General features: G+C 46.5%; 2 protein-coding genes across 8 annotated transcripts; one reads left to right on the top strand and one right to left on the bottom strand.

The window, feature by feature from the left end:
* Positions 1–269: 269 nt before the first annotated feature.
* psmd8 (proteasome 26S subunit, non-ATPase 8) lies at positions 270–3,954 on the bottom strand. The gene is made up of 7 exons (XM_027023664.3): positions 3,837–3,954; positions 2,883–2,955; positions 2,691–2,793; positions 2,313–2,478; positions 2,054–2,154; positions 1,465–1,576; positions 270–1,172 (listed from the first exon to the last, which is right to left on the bottom strand). Exons 1-7 carry the CDS (start codon positions 3,945–3,947, stop codon positions 1,035–1,037), a joined length of 804 nt encoding a protein of 267 aa, XP_026879465.1. The 5' UTR covers positions 3,948–3,954; the 3' UTR covers positions 270–1,034.
* A 1,433-nt stretch (positions 3,955–5,387) lies between these two features.
* bicra (BRD4 interacting chromatin remodeling complex associated protein) lies at positions 5,388–19,425 on the top strand. 7 transcript variants are annotated; one of them, XM_027023681.3, is made up of 16 exons: positions 5,397–5,534; positions 6,688–6,764; positions 7,326–7,371; positions 7,530–7,575; positions 8,130–8,195; positions 8,416–10,461; positions 10,747–10,932; positions 12,764–13,345; positions 13,795–13,993; positions 14,097–14,149; positions 14,302–14,430; positions 14,689–14,738; positions 15,001–15,149; positions 15,346–15,440; positions 15,533–15,635; positions 16,024–19,425. In XM_027023681.3, exons 3-16 carry the CDS (start codon positions 7,331–7,333, stop codon positions 17,673–17,675), a joined length of 5,397 nt encoding a protein of 1,798 aa, XP_026879482.3. In that variant the 5' UTR covers positions 5,397–5,534; positions 6,688–6,764; positions 7,326–7,330; the 3' UTR covers positions 17,676–19,425. The 7 variants fall into 7 exon arrangements, with proteins under 7 accessions (XP_081572118.1, XP_026879482.3, XP_026879483.2 ...); XM_027023682.3 differs by having other exon boundaries at positions 14,097–14,194; XM_081715992.1 differs by having other exon boundaries at positions 5,388–6,764; positions 14,097–14,194.
* Positions 19,426–19,556: the final 131 nt, after the last annotated feature.

Here is a 19,556-nt window from a genome sequence, read left to right as displayed (position 1 = left end):
GAACTACCTGTGTGAACCACCCTGGGTAACTACGGCAACACTGGCTGCCTCTCTTGCTTTAAGAGTGAGGCAGGAGAACAGAGAGTTATGTCTGTGGACATAACATCTCACTGCTGAAAACAGACTTGGTGCTGTGGACATATATCTCTGCTGAAAGAAGCCAAACACAGCATTTACATCTGAATAAAAAATCTACATGTGAAATGCAATTTATTTCTTTGCACTGAGATGGTGATTAGTGGATTTCAGAGCACCAGACCTACACAGAGTAAGGTCAAAAAAGAATTTTATTCTTAAGAATTATCATTGTTTGTAACAATTACTGAAATAAACAGCTGCATTTTTTTTGATCAAGTAGAATTCAGCCCATTAATGGGTGCCAGAAATGACCAATTAAAAAACACCCACAAATTTTCACAGCAACCCTCTTTTGGTTGCTAGGATACAAGGCAGGGGCATCTAAATGTGTAGTAATTCTGCAAACATTCTGAGGGCAACAGTGAACAAGTCAATGAGTCTTTGGCTTCTGACAAAATTAAAACTTGCACAAGTCAGAACCAAATTTTATTTCTACTTTTATAATCCATCAGAAACAATGAGACAAAAACCCTCAAATGAATTACACATGGCAACTTGTAGACATTTGACTACACACCAGCATGGGCTGCTGCTTAAGTACTTGTTCCTCAGCGATAAACTGTGCATATGTAATGCAAAAGTATTGCATTTTATGTCACACAAACACACACAGACATACTAATCAAGAGTCCTGATTTCCTCATGTCCACTCAGACAGGCACAAGTGTTTAATAGAGGATAAAACAGTTTTAAGGACCATTCATAGCCAGCAAGCAGAGTAATCCTTTAATGTCTGTGTATGTATGTGTGAGCACCGGTGTACATAAATATTACTCTGGGGGTATAAACGTTGTTTGAGCAAAATGGATTACTATGTATAGATGCATGTGTGTGTGTGTGTGTGTGTGTGTGTGTGTGTATTTGGGGTGGTGAAAGAGGCCTCCTTTGTGGTTGCACTACACAATCATCTCAAGCTGTCTTGCATATTCGATGACCTGCTGGGCCAGCTCTGTGGAGGGGATAGTCACTTCCTCTGTGCGCTGTTGCTGGGAGCTGAAGGAGTAGTATCCATCAGGGCTCTGTGTCCAGCCCCTCTACAAGGAACAACACACGAGTCAGCTCAAAGCTCTCCCAATGGAACTATAAGCCTGTTTGGCTCAGACATCATTAGCATTCAACACAGAAAATATACATAAATGCAGAAAAATAACTTATCCAAATATAATGTTTAAAAATGATTAAAAACAAGGTTAACAGTTTAACAATAATGTCATTCAGTGGCTTAAGCATAATGCCTCAATTTTTTAAATGGCACTGCCTGTCCACATGATTAGAATGACTCCAGGAAGAGCAAAGACATGTGCAGGCTAGGCAGCGTGAGCTTACTTTCTTAGCATATTCAGTCATCTTTTTTGTAGAGGGAAAGAAAAGTGCCCTTGTGGCCTCGTTGAATTGTATCTGCTCGTAAGCCTTCTCGATGCATCCTGCAATCTCATCACTAAAAAGGAAAGGTCAGAATATGGAGCTATTCATGTACATTATGAAACGCTTATACAGAGTGATCACCTATTTTCTACAGCCAAGTGCAACATGTAGAGAGCCATTTGTAAATATAAGCAAAGGACTGTGTGTGATTAGCAGGGGCCTTTAGCTGTGACTCTTCCTTTACAATCTTGCTCCAAACACTATCCATATGATAAAGAGCTTCAATACTACACGATCAGTGGAATCAGAGTTTCCTAGTCCTGGAAACGACTGCCTAAGTTATTAAAGCCCCATTCAGAATTTAAATCATTAAAGCCCAAGACTTAAGTTAAGTTTTGATTTACCACTAATATAGGAAGTTACACTAAAATGCACAATAAGCTAATAAATGTTCTGTGTTCAGAAATGCAGGTATTCCAAAGGTTGCTCTGGTTATTATTTGCTAACCTGTTGGGTGGGAGTCATAGGAAAGCCCTATAAAACAACTTACCGGATAGTATCAAGAAGAATGTCTATAAAGAAAGTGTAGCTCTCAGCAGGGATATTTCCTTTCGCAAGAAACACCTTGTTATAACTGCCCTCCATCAAGTACTGAAGTAAAGATCAAAAATCAGGAGTCTTTCTGAGGAACCACATAAACGTAGCACAACACAAGTGGTAATATCTGATGTCATAACAGTGTTTAGCCACTCCTGTCACATAAGCCTTGAGTTATCCAAGTTAACTCTGTTCCAACACACATTCCTCACCTGCTCTAAAGAAACTGGGTGTCTGATGTACACATTGGTCTGGATGTCTTTAGCACTCAGTCTCTCTAGCTCTGTATGAAACTCAGATACTCTGTTCTGAGAGAGCAGGAAGAGTAGGTTTAGACCCAGCAGCTGGTGCATGTAGGCTGACTCTGGCAATTCATCTCTGCAGGAGGTAATAGGGCGGGGTAACAAAACATTCAATATGGCAAGCACAAACAAGCAAGAAAAAAGGATGACTGTTCCATTAATCTAACAATTATTTAAAAAAAACAAAATGTAATAGATTTTTAATTCTAAATTGTAAGGCGGGAAAGTGTACACTTCCACCCAATACTAAAAGGAGGTCAAGTTGCAAAAGCAAGTGTGAGGAATTACTTGTAATCAAAGTAATAACACTTCAGCTGAGCCAGGTATCGCTCGAAAGAAGGAATGTCTTTTTTCAGGATGCTCCACAAAGCTCCAATCTCCAGCACATCTCCTGCAAACCCAAAAAGCTGGAGGTTACTCGGCCACAGTAGCAATTACTGCTGGCAAGAAAAGTGCTGCCTATCTTCCAGGAATACTCACGAGCCAAGATAAGCTGCTGCTTGGTGAGTTTAGTCCCAGTGGTAGGCAAGAAATTCAATTCCAATAGAGAAATCTACAAAGAAACAGAGGAATCAGATTAAAGTGTGCATATGTATCTCTATACCATTATCCAAAACGTCATTTTGCTAGATATATTGTTTTACAACACAATATTACAAATTTAATACCTACCAATCCATTTGTACTACAGTATGTTACACTGCTGTAGCGTTAACTAAATTACGATTTACTACTCCCCAGAATCTTCTTCTCACACACAGTGAGCGATTCTGTTTCCTTGCTGGATTTCTACCCGAAGCTTCACATACAAGGTATCTCAATGTGAATATCTAACAATGCATAACTAATACCATAAGGGAAATTTATAGCGTTAAAGAGGCTGATATTAATATGTTAATCTAAAGCTCGGGTCTACTTGAGCTACACTTTATCTTTCAGGGTGAACTTGCGTAAAAGAAAAGGGTAAATTCGTGACGTAGACACAATAAACGTATTTCCATTAAACAACGAACATCAGTGCACCTACACAGAACTGGGTAAATTCTGCGTCTTCTAAGTTACACTCTATTCTCCAAACTCATATAGCTTAGCAAGCTAGCTGGGGTTCTATCTAACTACCAAACTAGCTATAAGTAGCTAAGAGTACGTAGCTAGGTAGCTAGCTATCCATCAACTCGGGACATAAAAACATGAATACAGTTCACCCCATTAATTCAAAGATACATCGGTCAATCACATCAGTGCAGTCCACGTTCTTATGCCAAATAAGTAACTAGCTAGCTAATCTAATAATAGTGGATGACTAATGACTAGTTAGCTGGCTAATTTGTAGCAGCTAGCACAACACGTCTTCAGGCATTTTGAGAAAGTATTTCCAGATCCTTAACTAGGATTTTGTTTCTCTACTATTGAACAAAGAGTCAAATATAATACCTTGAGTTTGCTCAGTATCTCTCCACATTTGTTTAAATTCGGGTTTTTCTTATTCCATTCAGCTTTCAACGTTTCATACAGTCCTGCGGTCTCTTTCAACACAGACGCCATGGTGATTCTGCAAAACGTACGACACCGGTGCACACACATACGGCGTATAACTGTCGTGAAATACTGTTGTTATGGGAACGAGGAATCATCACCAATAGATGACGCTCTACCCTTATAGTCCTTTTAAAATTGTTAGAGTTTTGTACTCAAGTGACCGAGTGGTTGTAATCTTCATCATGTTGACTCTGGTGGCACAATAACCTGACGTGCATTCCTAGTCCAATTGCAAAATGCCACAGAGCTTTTTTGTGGCACACTGGGTTTAGGGGAGGTAGGCCTTGGTTTGAGAAGTTCCCAGTCGTAGAGAAAAGGGTGATGTTTCATTTTCATCTCAAGAGATATAATGGCGATTCTCATTCTAGTCTGTGGATACTGTATACAGAACATTCTTTTATTGCCATTGTAAACCTTCACCGAGCTTAGTCAAGCCAAAGAGTTATATGTTAAAAAATAAATGAAATATTAAAAAGACATGCGATTAGTAAATGCTTTAAAAGGCGCCGATTCGTGCTAGTTTACAGAACCAGGACGAGCTGAAAGTGACAAGCGGCTTATTTTCAACCGTACACTTGGGACCTAAAAGCTTACGCGACTTAATTTGCCCACTGGCAGGTGTTACTCTACCAATCCGGTGTTAAAACTGTGTATGTAGCTGACACAATACTAAAATTTGTTTGAATGAATAAATAAATAGAATCTAAAACAACAATGTGTTATATGCGGATCAACAGATCCCACGTGGTAACAAGCAGCTCTAGAGTTATTGTTTTTATTTCACATCAGTAACGTGAAATAAAAAACCGGGATAAATAATTCCAAGCCACACCCAAACTGTATACAATTCAAGCGCAACTTTAAATTCCACCTATCACAGGGCATAAACAAAACGCTGCACCACGCCCCCTATTAAAAAGTAACTCGATATCCTGACCAAACGCCATTCTCTCTTGTTTTGAGCAAATGGTTAAAAAATAAGCCAATCAACCAATATACTGCGTGATCTGATCCACCTCTTTATTTGTGATGTTTAAAACTGAGGTCCAATCACAGTACTCAGTGTTTCATCAAAAATAGACATCTGTGGCACAAAAAGAATCGGGACCCAAGACAAAGCTGTATGCATAAGCGCCTGTTGGTTATTAAAAGGTATTATTTTTTTCTTAAGGGTCATACTCCCAGTATCAGAACGATAAATATACAATACAAGTTATAATATTTTTGTACTGTGTTCAGTTAGAAATCCATATTCATAATTTACAACATACAGTAAGGCATAAGTGTTACATGAATGAACACTTTCCAAAATGTTTACCAAGTTCTACAAGGAAAACCGATGAATACGGTCCTTGTAATTTTATATAATAATAGCATTTCAAAATTTATGAACCGTTGACCTAATTACGAGAAGGAGTGAGGATGTCGATGTAAACACTGACCGTGTTTCTATAAGCGGTGTTGATTTTATTAATCAGGCAAATGCGTCGGGCCTCCGTTTCCTGCTTCTGCGTTCTGTGGCCGGGTCCTGACTCGGAGCCCGTGCAGGGCCGTTCCGGAGACCCCGCGCCGCCTGCACCTCTATCGTCTCGGGTGAGTTTGTTACAATGTAGCAATTTCTCTATAAATCGGAATAACTACCGTAAAGCTGCAACATTTGCATACTGCACGCGGATCGCGAACCTCCGCGCTACCGCCTTCATACAGTCGAACTGCTGCATGAGATGGCGAATAGGTTGATTTTACAGCGAATTCCCAAGCATACCCCCTGGTCCAAGACTATTCCAACATAAACTCAAATTTAGCTCGCAATGAGAAAGATACTAGGCTACGCAGTAGCTTATATTGGTAGCTAAACACTAAATATTTGCTGTTCGCGCTCCGTGTTTTTGTGGAATACCGGTGTATTTCATATACCTTGTGGTGGTATTCAGTTATTGTCAGATTTATTTGTACTGCGTCTAAACCTGTTAACGCCAAATTACAGCTAGTCAGCTAGCTAGCTACAGCTAACAAATTGCAGCAAAAACGGTGATCAAGGAGGCTTGTTAACGTGGATGAAAATAGACGGTCGACGCGATTAGCTGATCCTTTTTAAAATGGTCGTAGAATAACATAATTGCATTGCATCGGTCTGTATTTTGAGTAAGTTGGAGTTATGCAAAGCTAAGTAGAACCGCCGTCTCCTAGAGATCCAGAGTCTCCATTCATGTCTTGTTGTGTTCCCTCTGCTCTATGTGGGATTTACTCTTATATGCGCTAAACGGATCAGACGAATGATGGATGCAGAAAATACCTGGTCATGATAGGCTCCCCTCCGCAGGTTATTCTTCGGTTAGCTTTGCTTGGGTCCCCGCCTACCTCATCTTCATTTTGTGGTTTTGCTTGTTTGAGTTTAGAGCCCTCCTAAATAGCTCCAACTTAATGATCGCGTTAAGATATCCAAGTTTTGAAATCTTTTGAAGTGTATTATGGTTAGCCGGTTTGTTTCCGCAGGTTTCTGTGTGCTTTTGTTTCTCAGGGGTGTAAGAACGCAACGTTTCGCGTTTGTTCTGTGTTTGTGAAAAACCGCGCTTTCCCCTCCGATACTCCGCACGGTTGTTGCAGCTGAAGAAAGACCGTTCAGCACTGCGTTTTCCTCCGTGTCGCCAGTTTGCTTGACCTACCACCACACCGATAGTAGTATTTCTAAAAGAAAGTTAATGTTTTTGTCCTTGACGTTATAATTCTGTTCCTTTCAATATAGCCTAGAATTAGTAGAGTATGCTGATTGGCCGAGAATTGGTTTCTCGTCAGCGTGGACCAACGTAACAACAAGGAATAGTACGTATTGACTGTATTTAAAATGTATACAGCAAAATTAATTAGCCCAAACCACAGACTGTAGTTTTTATGGTATTAAAGTCGACTGTTGTGATGTTCAAGTCCTTATTAAAGAAATGCACAAAACTAAAACTTACTTTGTTTAGTAAAAGGTTACTAAATGCTTATTTTACAGTCAAGACCAAAATTACAGTCGCAGGAGACAAAAAACCCTTCCCTTCTCTCTTGTAAATTTCTTATGTTCACGCGCTCATGCAAAACATGGTTGCATGTGTACTGGGCATTTATTTGTCTTGGGTCTTGTTTAATGTGAGATGAAGTCCTATTGGTCTTTTACTTTAAAAATACAAATAGCTTCAATTGAGCTCTTTGTACATGTAAAAGTTCTCTCAAGTCTGAATGCTACTTGGGTTCCACATTGTATCATTTCATAACAGCTCACAATAAATCATTAAATAGAACATAAAAATTATTTCAGAATTGGGTTATTTTTAAAGTCGCCTTTGGTGTTGAAAATGTGTGTATTAAGGGTTGTTGATCATCTTCAAACTGTGTTTTCAGTTGACATGGATGATGAAGATGGCAGGTGCTTGCTAGATGTGATTTGGTAGGTGAATAGTTTTACACAGATTTGATCTTCCTTTGTAAGAACCTAAAAACCTTAGTGCTGGTGATGGATTATATGTTTATGCATTATTGGATATAAATCTCCATAGTAGTGTTTGTTGTGGTGAACTAACTGAATGATTCTTTCTTGTTTTGCAGTGACCCACAAGCTCTCAATGATTTTCTTCATGGATCAGAAACACAAGTGAGTACCAAGCCCAGAATCCAGAGTGGTGCTTTACAGGGGTTCCTTCCAAATATTGGAATGAAGGTTGAAACGCTACTTTCAGAACTCCACTTTCAGAAAGAAACCCTTGGCCATCGCACACATGCGCGCTCAGCAAAGCTAATGTGTATACAACACACTAGCCTAAATTTCCCACCCACCTCCGCTTCTCTACAGGTGGTCATTTCTGTCTCTAATTGTTTGTCCTGCTTATCAGTGTCTTCTTTAGAATAAGGTTGCACCTCCGAATTTCACCGCTCGATTTTTCCTCTTTTGGTAATTCTAAAAAATGACACACTAATCTAATGTTTCCTATTTCTGGGATTTCCCTCCCGTTTTAACTGTCCCGTTGCTCTCTTACGCTTGTACTCTTTGCTGGCTTTCTGCTTTCTGGTGGGAGTGGACACTATCCTTGATTTGTCCTCCTTTTGCCTTTCCACCCCTGACTTTCTGTGCTCGCTCCCTGTCCCTTCTCTGCCCCTGTCTGTGCTGTGGTGGCCTGTCTGTCCTATCGTGGGTATGTCTATCTGTAGCTGGACACTGACGACCTTTTGGATGGCTCGAGTGACCCGTCCAGCTCGTTCTTCAGCAGTGCTGGGGTGAGTAGTGTCCCCCACGTCCCCACCGCCTTGCCTCCATCTGATTACGTAGCATGCGTTCTCCAGCCCCATCCGTCAAATCGGACGCAAACGTATCCGAAGTTGCATGGGCCTCCGGTGAGGTTCTGCTCGTCATAGCCGTCCCTTCTTGTCTGTCCTGTTCCCCTCATAAGACGACCAAATGTGTGCGTGTAAACCTTTGCTTTTCTGTCTCCTCTAGGGACACGTTCCTGAAGTGCAGACGCAGGCTCAGCTGTCGGCGAGTGAGCCGCCCGGGCTGCCCAGAGTCAGCGTCGATTTGGACTTTCTGGAGGACGATGACATCCTGGGGGGCTCGCCGGGGGGTGGAGGAGGGGACGGCGGAAGCAACGGTGTCGGCTCAAATCACGAACCATGCGACATTCTTCAGCAGAGCCTGGCAGAAGCCAACATCACGGAGCAGAGCCTCCAGGAGGCCGAAGCCGAGCTTGATCTCAGCTCTTTTGGCCTGACTAGCCTGACGCAGGTTGTCCAACCACTGCCTGATGCTAGCTTGCCTGGTGTAGGAATTGGGGGGACTACTCAGATCTTCCCAGGTCAAGGCACCACTACCACACCTTCCAGTGCAACCACAGACATGCTTGGCTCAGTTCTGGCTCACCCAGGCCTGCAGCTTCAACCCCAGGTCATGAACAAGGCCATAAGTGTCCAGCCGTTTATGCAGCAGGTTGGACTTGGAAATATGACCCTTCAGCCGATTCAGACTCTACCAAACGGAAGTCAGTCTGGACATCTTGGCATTGGACAGATTCAAGTCGTGGGCCAACCCACTGTCATGACTATCAACCCGTCTGGGCAGCAGATCTTGGCAAAAACCATGGGTGGCTATCAGCTACACCAGCCTGGGCCTGACGCTACGAGTGGCGGAGCTCAGACTGGTCTTGGAGGTTCTGTACTTAGTTCTGGGGGGGGACTTCTGATTCAGGGAGGCAAGGCCACTCTTGGCTCTCCATCTTTGAATGGCCCAGCCGTATGTGTGAGCAGCACAAACACCAACAGCAGTGGTACCACAATGGCAGCACCCAGTGCTATAGTTGGATTCAGCGGTACATCCCTAAGCACAGGAATTGGATCTCAAACTCAGCCTCAGCCCCAAAGCCAAATCATGCAGAATGTCATTATTCAGCGAACGCCAACACCAATACAACCCAAACCTCCACAAGGTGGAGCCATCCAACCTAAACTCTTCAAACAGCAACAGCAACAACTGCCAGTCCCACATGCGCTGCAGAACGATACAAGCAAGGCTCTAGGGGTGCAGCAAGTCCCAGCATCTGCAGCTCAGAATGTAGCCTTCCTCGCTGGCAAGCCTGCCAGTCAAATGTCAAATGTAGTGTTGAGTACACAGACAACAACGCAGGGGGCGCCGTTCCCACAAGGCCTGTTTAAGCAACAGGGCACTCCAACGTCAGGCAAGCCACTTAGTGTTCACTTGCTAAACCAACATAGCAGCATTGTCATTCCATCTCAGGCTGTCCTGCAAGGTCAGAACCACCAGTTCCTCTTGCCTCAGATTCAGACAGGAGGGCAGATCCTGACTCAGCATCCCGCAGGTCACATCATCACCAGTTCGGGACCAGGTGGACAGATTATCGCCGCCAATCAAATCTTGACAGCCAATCAGAACATCAATCTTGGCCAGGTACTGGCCTCGCAGGGTCATCCTGGTGCTGCCCACATCCTCTCTGGGCCCATCCAGCTACAGCCTGGTCAGATGGGCCAGCCCACCCTGTTCCAGATGCCAGTCTCTCTAGCCCAGACACAGACTCAAGCTCATCCGGTTACAGGACACGTTCAGACGGTTATACAGGGCATGCCCATACAGAATTCCTTGTCGATAGAGAGCCTGAGCCCGGCGGTCAGTTTGCAGCCAGCTCTGCAGCAGCAGACCGGTGGCATACCCACCAACAGCAGCACTGGAGCAGCGGTCATGGCGCAGTGCCAGCCTGGAGAGAGCATCACCGTGCTGGGTAGCTCCACTGAGCAAGCTGCCCAGCCCCAACCCCAACCCTCCATCCTCACCGTCCAGACAGCTGTGTCAGTTTCAGCACCGGTATCGGTCCCCTCCTCTACGCCTCCATCCTCTACGGTTGCTACGTCTGCGTCCTCCGTCACCGCTGTGGGTTTGGGCTCCCAGACGCAGCACAGCCCAGGGAAAGTGCTGTTCACACCGCCTGGATCTAGCATGATTCTCAGTCAGGAGTCTGTGCAGATGTTCCTTCAGCAGGTCAGTGCATCTTCTCCATTGTTTATGTACTCTGTGCCAACTGCTGCCATTAAACCAACATAATGACATAGGAAAGTTAAATGCCAACTGACCTCTGACCCAGGCCACATTCGCTAGTACGATATAGCACCGTGCTGTACAGACGTTGCAAAGCTAAGCTGTGAAATTTGGGTCTGTCTGACTTTTTTTTTTTTTTTTGCAATGTAGAGTCCTGCTGAACATGCCCCACTTTAGGTTGCTGTTGTACCTTTCCCCCTCCTGAATTGATAAATGTGCTCATGTCAGGACCAGCTGCACCAAGCAGGGAAAGACCCACCTGTCTCTGTGGGCGTACCTGCATCTGTTATCGTCAGCGGCAGCAGCTCTGGTCCCGCCCCTACAGGCCATGACATCCCGTTAGCCGAAACGCACCCGGGGCAGAGTCCGAGCCCCTCCCTCGGTCCCGCCCACATGGCAGCATTGGTTAACAAGGTAGATGAGCTCATGCTCTGCACTAAGCCCCACCCACTTGTTGCTGGCACTGCTACGTATCGGCACATGTCTCCCAGCAGAATCGCGCCCTCCACACACACATACACACAGTGCTCTCATGGCCTCCTTTCCTGCTCTGCCTTTCTGCTCATCATCAAATCCCCCTTTTCAGTTGTTGCCACTCTGCTACCTGTCTGCGTTTCCGTTGTCTTATTCGGTGTAATTGCTTCTGTCCCTTTCTACTTTCATGGGCCACTGTTGACTGAGAGTTAGGGTGGGATAGTTGCTGTTGGTGTGGTGGTGCTGCTGTTCTCTGTTTTATAAAATAGGGACATGGTTTGTGGTGTTTTACACATCCAAACCCCTCTGTGTTAAACGCTGATATTTTAATAAAATAACCGCATGAGAGAAATTCAGGAAATTAGAGAATTGAACGTGCGTTCATGTAACCTCCAGAGAAGATGTGTAAAAGTGTCTTTTTGATTGTGCACTGAAATTGCCTTTATAAACTAAGCAGGGATGATGTTTTAAATTAATAATGGCCAAGAGGATGATCTGATGAAAAGTGAGGATTTTGTGGAAGTGATTTGAAGTGAAGCTTGTCTAACGGAAATTAATTAAAAGATGTGATTTTTAGGTTTTGTGTAGGGATAACTGCTTTTACTTGCAACTTATCTAGATTCATGGAAATTGTTGTATTCTCTTTGCTTGGCTTACATTATGAAGCTGTTCTGTTTCTAGTAGTTTCTAAAAGAAAAAAGGCACCTCATATCAAACATGTATGTAACAAACTGAGAGAAATGAGTGGAATTAGGAAAGACTGTGCTATACTTTTAATCTTCATAATTTTACCTCGTTTGTATGCTTGTGTCAAACTGAGACCTTCTCAAACATATTATATTGATTTGGTGTCCATAGTTTTCATTTAGCTGCTGCTGATCTGACTAATGCTGTGGATGTGTCTCTAATACCGGGGTGACGTGTGCATGTGTTTATCAGGTCCTAAGCACTAGCATGGACAACAGGCTGATGAGATGTGCACAGAACCTGCCTTCTGACTCTGCAGGCTTAGCGACTATTTAATCACAAATAGCCATACACTTTTTCTAAGTGCAGCCTCTAGTCGAAGTGTGGTGAACCTTAGCCTTTGAATCTGCGATTGGCTGTTTTTCCTTCGTACTACTTGGTATCAGCTAAGGAATCCTCATCTCCTCCCTGTGTGTGTGTGTTTGTTTGTAAATTACACATCTCTTCATGTCACTGCTGGAATTGACCTCTGTCAAACCCTGACCCTCCCACCCATCCTCCCACCCATGAGAAATAAATTGACCTCAAATCATTTTCTAGCCCTTTTAGATCCTTGCCCGTTCTTTGCTGCCCCTACTGGATCTCTGTGTTTTTTGTCGTCCCCCACACCTTCATGCGTTTAAAGCTTTGCAGCTCCTCCGTGGTGTTGATTTAATAACTTTGCACTCTTTTTCCTCTGTGATGTGGCCCCATCTGCAGCCCTACCCAGTGCAGTTCCAGATCTGTGTTTCAGGGCACTTCCCTTTCAGAAATGTTTATTGTACAATTTGTATGTTTTGTACAATGAATGCGTATTTCTTTTCACTTTGTCCTCTGTTACTGATTTTCCTTCCAAAAATTCAGGCTTTCATAATTCTGCTTGCTATCCTTTAATGCTGCTTGTTGTTGTATATTGCTGTGGTTGCCCCTCACCAAAATACACGTCGTCTTTGATGTTATGTTATACTTTTAAGGGTCTGTTTTCAAGTCCAGAGTAATAAATGGACAACCACATAATGACTGGCCACCTCTGGCTCCCTGACAGGTTCCATCTGCAGCACATCAGCAGGCTCTGAAGGTCCAAAGCTCTTCCCCCTCTCAGACGGTGGCCACTCACAGTGCGACTCCGTCTCTGTCGGACAGCCCCCAGCCCTCACGGGCCTCCCCCCTCACGCTGGGGCAGCAGATCCAGTCCCCCCACCCCGCCCCGCAGTCTCGGCCGCCGTCTCAGCCGCAGAGCCAGCCGCCCTCCTCTCTACCTCCGCTCTTCATCATCCACAACCAGATCGGCTCCCCACAGCCGCCCCAGCCCACCACGCAGGCCCCGCAGAGCCAAGCCCAGGTCCCGCAGGTACTCCCTCAGCCCGTGGCGCTCCAGCAGGAGCCGCCGTCCTCTTCCTCCTCCTGCTCGCCAAAGCCTCCTCAAGCTCCTCCCGTGCAGTTCCAGTTTGCGACGCCGGTGGTGAGCGCCCCCGGTGGCACGGTGCTCAAACAGCAGGTCGCCGTGCCGGGCCTGACTGCCGAACAGCAGCACCACTTGCAGCTGATTAACACCAAGCTGCAGACCATGGCGTCCATCGCGCAGCCCTCCCCGCAGCAGAAGCAGCTTCTGGAGAAGCTCCACCAGGTAAGCCGCCGCTGACGCAAGCTGGCAGGCTTTTATTATGAATTCTCCAAGAGCACAATAAAAGTCTACGGACATCTATGTGGCAACTAAGATCGCATGCAAGATTTCCTGAGTCAGGTTGGTCATTCAAAGGCAGCAGTACCAATGGGCATATTTGTTACAACCACATTTATTTTCCCTGTACAAATTCCCCGTATTTAGTTTCTCTGCAGAAATAGCAACAGAGCATTGCGCAGGGGAAAAGATGTACGTTTCCTCAACCCAGTTGCGTACAGTGGGCTGTATGAGTGTCACGCAGGGCGAGCGCCCAAGACACAGGCTCTGGCTCACGGTGTACATCTTAGGAGGGCTGTTTTTGGACCCCCTCTCTAATGTTAACTGCTGGAACCTTGATTCGGATGCCGGTAGAGTACAGGGCCTAATCTCCGTGGCCTTCTGTTGTTATTCAGATTCAGCAGAACATTCTCCTTCAGGCCAAGCAACAGGCCCAGGCCCAGCCGCAGGTCTCCCAGGCGCAACCGGCCAGCCAGTTCGGCAAGCTGGTCGAGACCCGCATGGCTCAGCCGCTGGTGTCCACAGCCAGTACTGCCATTCCGGCTCCAGCTCTGCTGCAGCAGAAATCTGTGCTGGTCAAGTCCTCTGTCACTGGTAGGCCCTCTCACTCTCACCACATGCCGGGTGGAGGTGGTTGTTGTCGTTGATTTATTTTAAAATCATGCTCCTTTGTTTTCTAATTGTTCTGTCTCTGCAGGTCCAAATGACGCACCGGTGTTTTCGGGAGCTCCGGGACTGAGTGGGGTTACGGTTAGTCAGGGAATAACCCCTCCAAACCTTGCTCAGACTGTCCAGGTGCACGATTTTGAATCGGTGCCAACATGTGCTGTTGAGCTATAATGTATACGTAACTGGAATAGCGGTTTGGAGGTGCTCTCTCACTGGCATTTTGTCCTGTCCAGGCAAAGGCAGGGGTGATCAGTGCAGTTGGAGGACTCTCGTTAGGTAAAGCAGGCCTGCAGATCCAGGTTCTGAGCAGCGGACTCTCCCAGATACCTGCACCACAGCAGCCAAATCCTGTTCAAACGCAGGCAAGTCTCTCTCTCTCTCTCTCTCTCTCTCTCTCTCACACACACATGCATGCACACACACACACACCCTACCTGCATCACACAGGCAGCCGCACACCATCTGCACCACAGCCTCTAGCTCCTGTTCAAACACAGACAAGTCTCATACATACAGCACCACTTTAATGTTACGCCTGGCACATGGTGGAACAGGTGTATCTGTTGGTGGTGTTAAAACGTCCTGCATGTTTTAAGGTTGTTCTGTGTGCCCTTCCACAGACTTCAGCGTTAAAAAGGCCTTTTAATATGGAACCAAGCAAGGAAGCACGGTCAGTGTTAAGTGTGGCTAAGAGCAGGGCCTGCAAAACAGCCTTTTTAAACTCATACATGTGGCTTACTTTCTGCTTTAGTGGAGGTATTGTGTTCTCATGCAAAGAAAGTATAAAAGGGATGTGTAAGGAATCTGCATGATGTACTGATGGATGGGCGTGTGTGTGTGTGTGCGCGCACACACGTATCTGTGTGTGTCCATGCACATTCTGTGTGTGTGTGTGTGTGTGTGTGTGTGTGTGTGTGTGTTTGATTGTATAGGATGCTGGAACAGCTGCGAAAGCTGCAGGGCTCTGTGCTGCACCCAGACTACAGTTCACCTTTCAGCTCCTTCGAGGACACACTGCACCGCCTGCTGCCCTACCACCTGTACCAGGGCATGGCTCCATCCCCTCAAGACTACCGCAAAGGTACAGCACCCGGACACCAGCCGAAGCTCCCACTACCCTCACGCTACCCGGCTTATGCTACTGGCCTTTATTCAGCTCCACTTCATGCCTTTGAATGAACCATGAATCAAGTGTTTCATAACTCCAGTGACTTGAATGTTTGTGTGTCATGGTCTTTTTCTGCTGGTTGGTTGTGTAACACTTCCTCATGGCCCAGTGGACGATGAATTTGAAAACGTCTCCAACAACCTTCTGAAGCGCACACAGGCTATGCTGGACAAATATCGCCACCTGCTGTTTGAAGAGTCCAGGGTATGAGCACACTCAAGTCTCAGTCTCACCCGTCATACCGGTGACCTCTGCTCACCTGGTCCTTGTGCTTCTTGCTGTGTTGCTCTGAACAGCGGCTTGGTCCTTCTGCGGAGATGGTGATGATCGACAGGATGTTCATCCAGGAAGAGAAGATGGCGCTGAACCAGGACAGGATCCTGGCCAAAGAGAAACCAGGTACTCCACCCGCCTCACTGGGATGAGAATTCCGGATTTGCCGTGTCAGGGGGCACTGGTGGTCTAGGGCTGAGGGTCAACTACTGGCTCTGCTCTGCTTACTGTTCCGCTCTTTTCACAAACACCCGATTCAAATCGGCTCATAAGCGAACACTTGATTGGAATGAGGTGTGTTGGGTCAGAGGACACACTAAAGATCGCAGTGATGTCCCAGCTGTAAGGGTTAGAAGATGGTACAATGTTGCCGGAAAAAATGTTAATATGAACTGTGTTGAGGACTACATTAATGCCTCACAAAGGAAGTCATCAACATGGTATTGCTAACTGATGTGATTGGTCAGTATGGTATTTCTAACGGATGTGATTTTTTTTTTTGGTGTGTTTATAGAAGAGTTTGTGGCCAACTCTGCTTTGCTGAGACGGCCTGCAGCGGTGGAACAGAACTCCATGCCGACAGCATCGTCTGCCACGGTGACGGCACATGGAGCTGCTGCCCCGCCCCCTGCCCCTGTTCCTGTCCCAGCCCCCGCACCCACCCCAGTGACCACTGCTGCTCCTACCCACGTGCCCTTCCCCCCTACCAAACTCGTGATAAAGCAGGGAGGTGGGGGGGCACTGGTGTCTTGGGCCACTAGCTGCACCCCCACACCTGCAGCAGTGGTACGGCCCAGCGCAGAGCCCTCGGGGCAGAGCTCGTTTGGCCGCACCCCTTCCTCCTCTCGCTCTGCCGACGACGACGATGACGCCCTTCCTCAGCGGGCCAGCAAGCCGCCCATCAAGACGTACGAGGCGCGGCAGAGAATCGGCTTGAAGTTGAAAATCAAGCAGGAGGCGGGGTTCAGTAAAGTGGTTCATAACACAGCGTTAGATCCAGTCCATTCACAGAGCCAGCATGCACCACAGAGCCCCGAGCCACCCCCCAAAACCAGACCACCCGTCACCCAAACCACAACGGTCATTAGGACTCCGCCCCCAACCTGTAACCCCACCTCTTTCAGCGCAGCACCCAATCGCGCCAGCTCCGGCACAGGCGACCCAGCTTCCTCCACCGCCCCGTCTTCCTCCGTTTCTCAATCCTGGTCGTCGTCGTCGTCGTCGTCGTCTTCTGCACAAATGAATGGCACTCTGGATCACCACGAAGTGGGCGGGGTGAAGCGAAACCCCGCCTCCACGGCAACACCTCAGTCAACCACCTGCCGCCTCCCGTTGCGCAAGACGTACCGTGAGAACATCAGCCCTCGGCACCGGCCAGGAGTACCAGGAGGGGGCGATGCGGCACCCGCCCCCCCACCAGCGCCGTCGGGGCCACTCGCCTCCTCCCCCCAGGCAGAACGGACAGTGATCGCCAGCGTGAAGCTGGAACGGCAAGGCGGTTGTGGGCCCACCCCGCCCCACGCCGACCCCGGCTCACAGGGCCTGGCAGCTGTGGAGGACGAGTTCTACCGTGGGATCAAAAATGCGTACCATCACCACCACCATCAACACCACCACCATCAACACCACCCACAGCAGCAACTGCAGTTCTCTGATAAAGAAGATGAGGATGATGGCGACAGAGGGGTCCGTGCGGGGAGGGGGACAGGCTTAGCTGGCAAAAACAGGGAGAGGGCAGTGGGGATGTTTCGCATGGACCAGCATGCACCAGGCCCGCCGTCACCCGGAGAAACGTCCTGCACGAGAGACTCCTCGCTTCCCGCAAAACGGTGCAAGTCCGACTCGCCAGACATGGACAACGCCAGCTTCTCGAGCGGAAGCCCCCCGCCCGACGACTCGCTGACTGAGCACCTACAGTGTGCCATAGACAGCATCCTGAACCTTCAGCAGGGCCCGGCGGGCCGGGGGTCTGCGGACCGGCACCTCCCCCACCAGCACCACATGCACCACCGCCAGGGCCCCGCACCCCCTTCATCCTCCTCATCCTCCTACAGGCACTCGGTCTCCTCCTCTTCCTCTCCCTCTTCGTCGTCCACGTCCCAGCACCCACAGGTAGGGGGCCGAGGGCAGAACGGCGGTTTGGTGTCACAGACTCACGGGAGATAACAGACGCCTTGAGTCCGGAGACGCCGAGAGACTGGAATGTGTGGGGGAGCTCCAGGAGGGAGGGAGAGCGTTTGACGTGGAGTCACTTTCCTCTGTTTAGCTGTGTTTGCCTTGTTTGTCTATGGATGGACTGAAGAAAAATGTTCGTTTGGTTTACAAATGGCCCTGTAGTTGTACTTTGGAAAGGATGTAATGCACTTTCACACGATTGGCTCATCTTGGTTTTTCTTTGTGTTCTTGCGTGGGAAGCTTCAGGCCAGTTCCTAATCAGGGTTTTTTTTTTTTTGTTTGTTTGTTTTTGTTTTTTTGTTGTTTTTTTTTTACACAAAAGTCCTCTTCATTAATAATAACTAATAGTGGTGAACAATGGTTCAGTCAGTTCAGTCTGTCGATTTGATTTATGTACTTAAAAAATGGTCTGCTGTATGGTCCCTGATGAATTTACCTTATAACTATAGCATTCTCTCTTTACATGTTAATTTTTGGTGACATTGTGTTTAATCATGTCAGGTGAACTGATTTATCTGCCGTGTGAAATTTTATTTTTTATGTGGGGGGGTGTGGGAGGGGGCGAGGTCTATCTGTTGGAAAGAGATGAGTGGAACTATGGTTATCCCTCTTTAACACAGAATCATATAAGTTATGAAGATGTAGAATAGAAACTGAAACGGCACTGAACTCTCCCCTTATAAAGACTGGTATTGAAAATTATTCAGTGAAGTTCCCTGATTGAACAGCTTCAGTGTACTGGCATTGAAAAAGAAAGATCCTTTCATCACACAGAAAAATCTTAGACCTGCAAAAGATCTGCTGCCTTTTTAAATAATGCCACTGCTGAACAAATTTACAGATCACAACTGTAGTCACCATATTTGATTTATTTATTATTCTTGGTTACAACGTGAACCCCCAGAACAACTTCCTCTAAATTTTCCAAGACAACTTTTGAAAAAGATGAACGGCAGATTTGTATGCAGCCTTGCTCCTGGGGAACACCCCTGCTCACGGAATGCCTTTCCAAGAGTCACGGCCTGCGGTATTCCACACCTGCTAAAGACCTGACTGTGGGCCCCAGGTGTGTGAGGAAGCTCCTTGGGCAGGGATGACTCTCGGGGCGACGCTGTTCACCCCAGAATTAATCCTGCTTCCCTGGACATCGGTCAGTCTGGTCCCAGTCCTGGGAAGGTGTATCCTGCGTGGGCTTGGGCTTTTCTGCTCGTACACTCCTGATCCTGCTCACAAATGGTTTCCTAATGATCCCATGACCCGATTCAGGAGTGTGACGGCAGAGGAACGCAACTGCCACGTGATCCCCAAGAGTCCGGTTTGAGTATAACAACTGGTTGAGTATAACTGACTGGGGTTAAGTGTCCCTGTTGGTCAGTGTTTTCTGTCGGTGAACTCAAGTAACCTTTATCATTTATATATATCATTTTGTACACATACTTTAGGTTTCTTCACAGCCCTTTGGACAATTCAAAAGCAAACACAGCTTAAGCAATGACATGGAAAAAAGAACAATAATAATGTAAAGAAAAAAATAGAATAAGAATTTGAAGTATAGTACTACAAATTAATTTTGTATTGTATTTATTGTGTATAATGACACTTTTTAAAAAGGAACTGTACATTTAGTAAAACTGTAAATTAAACCTTGCTTCTTTTATGAAAAAAATCATGCTATTTGTTTTGTATGTTGTCACCAAAGTGACAGTTACTGAGCACCAGACCGTTGAAACTTAAACGGGATTGCATTTTTGTTATTGTCCATTAGGGGGTGACTTTTGTCTAAACATTAGCAGGAGGATGGGGGGGGGGGGGGGGGGGGGGGCAAGTTAGCTGAGTGTTTTGGAGCTGCTCCATGATGGCAGCATGAGAAGT

This window comes from Electrophorus electricus, chromosome 6 (genome assembly GCF_041902795.1).
Source record: "Electrophorus electricus isolate QZ-2024a chromosome 6, ASM4190279v1, whole genome shotgun sequence".
In the NCBI taxonomy this organism is placed as follows: domain Eukaryota; kingdom Metazoa; phylum Chordata; class Actinopteri; order Gymnotiformes; family Gymnotidae; genus Electrophorus; species Electrophorus electricus.
Note: the sequence above shows the minus strand (reverse complement) of the source record. Positions and strands in the feature narration are given on the sequence as shown.

Bases quoted from the DNA above. Each gene is read 5' to 3' on its own strand.
- bicra (XM_081715992.1), top strand. From the start codon at position 7,331: ATGGATGATGAAGATGGCAGGTGCTTGCTAGATGTGATTTG. The intron at 10,933-12,763 runs GTAGATGAGCTC...GCTCCCTGACAG, and splicing joins TGGCAGCATTGGTTAACAAG to GTTCCATCTGCAGCACATCA. The intron at 14,431-14,688 runs GCAAGTCTCTCT...GCCCTTCCACAG, and splicing joins CAAATCCTGTTCAAACGCAG to ACTTCAGCGTTAAAAAGGCC.
- psmd8 (XM_027023664.3), bottom strand. From the start codon at position 3,947: ATGGCGTCTGTGTTGAAAGAGACCGCAGGACTGTATGAAACGTTGAAA. The intron at 2,956-3,836 runs GTATTATATTTG...GTTTCTTTGTAG, and splicing joins AGATACTGAGCAAACTCAAG to ATTTCTCTATTGGAATTGAA. The intron at 1,577-2,053 runs GTAAGTTGTTTT...TTTCCTTTTTAG, and splicing joins ATTCTTCTTGATACTATCCG to TGATGAGATTGCAGGATGCA.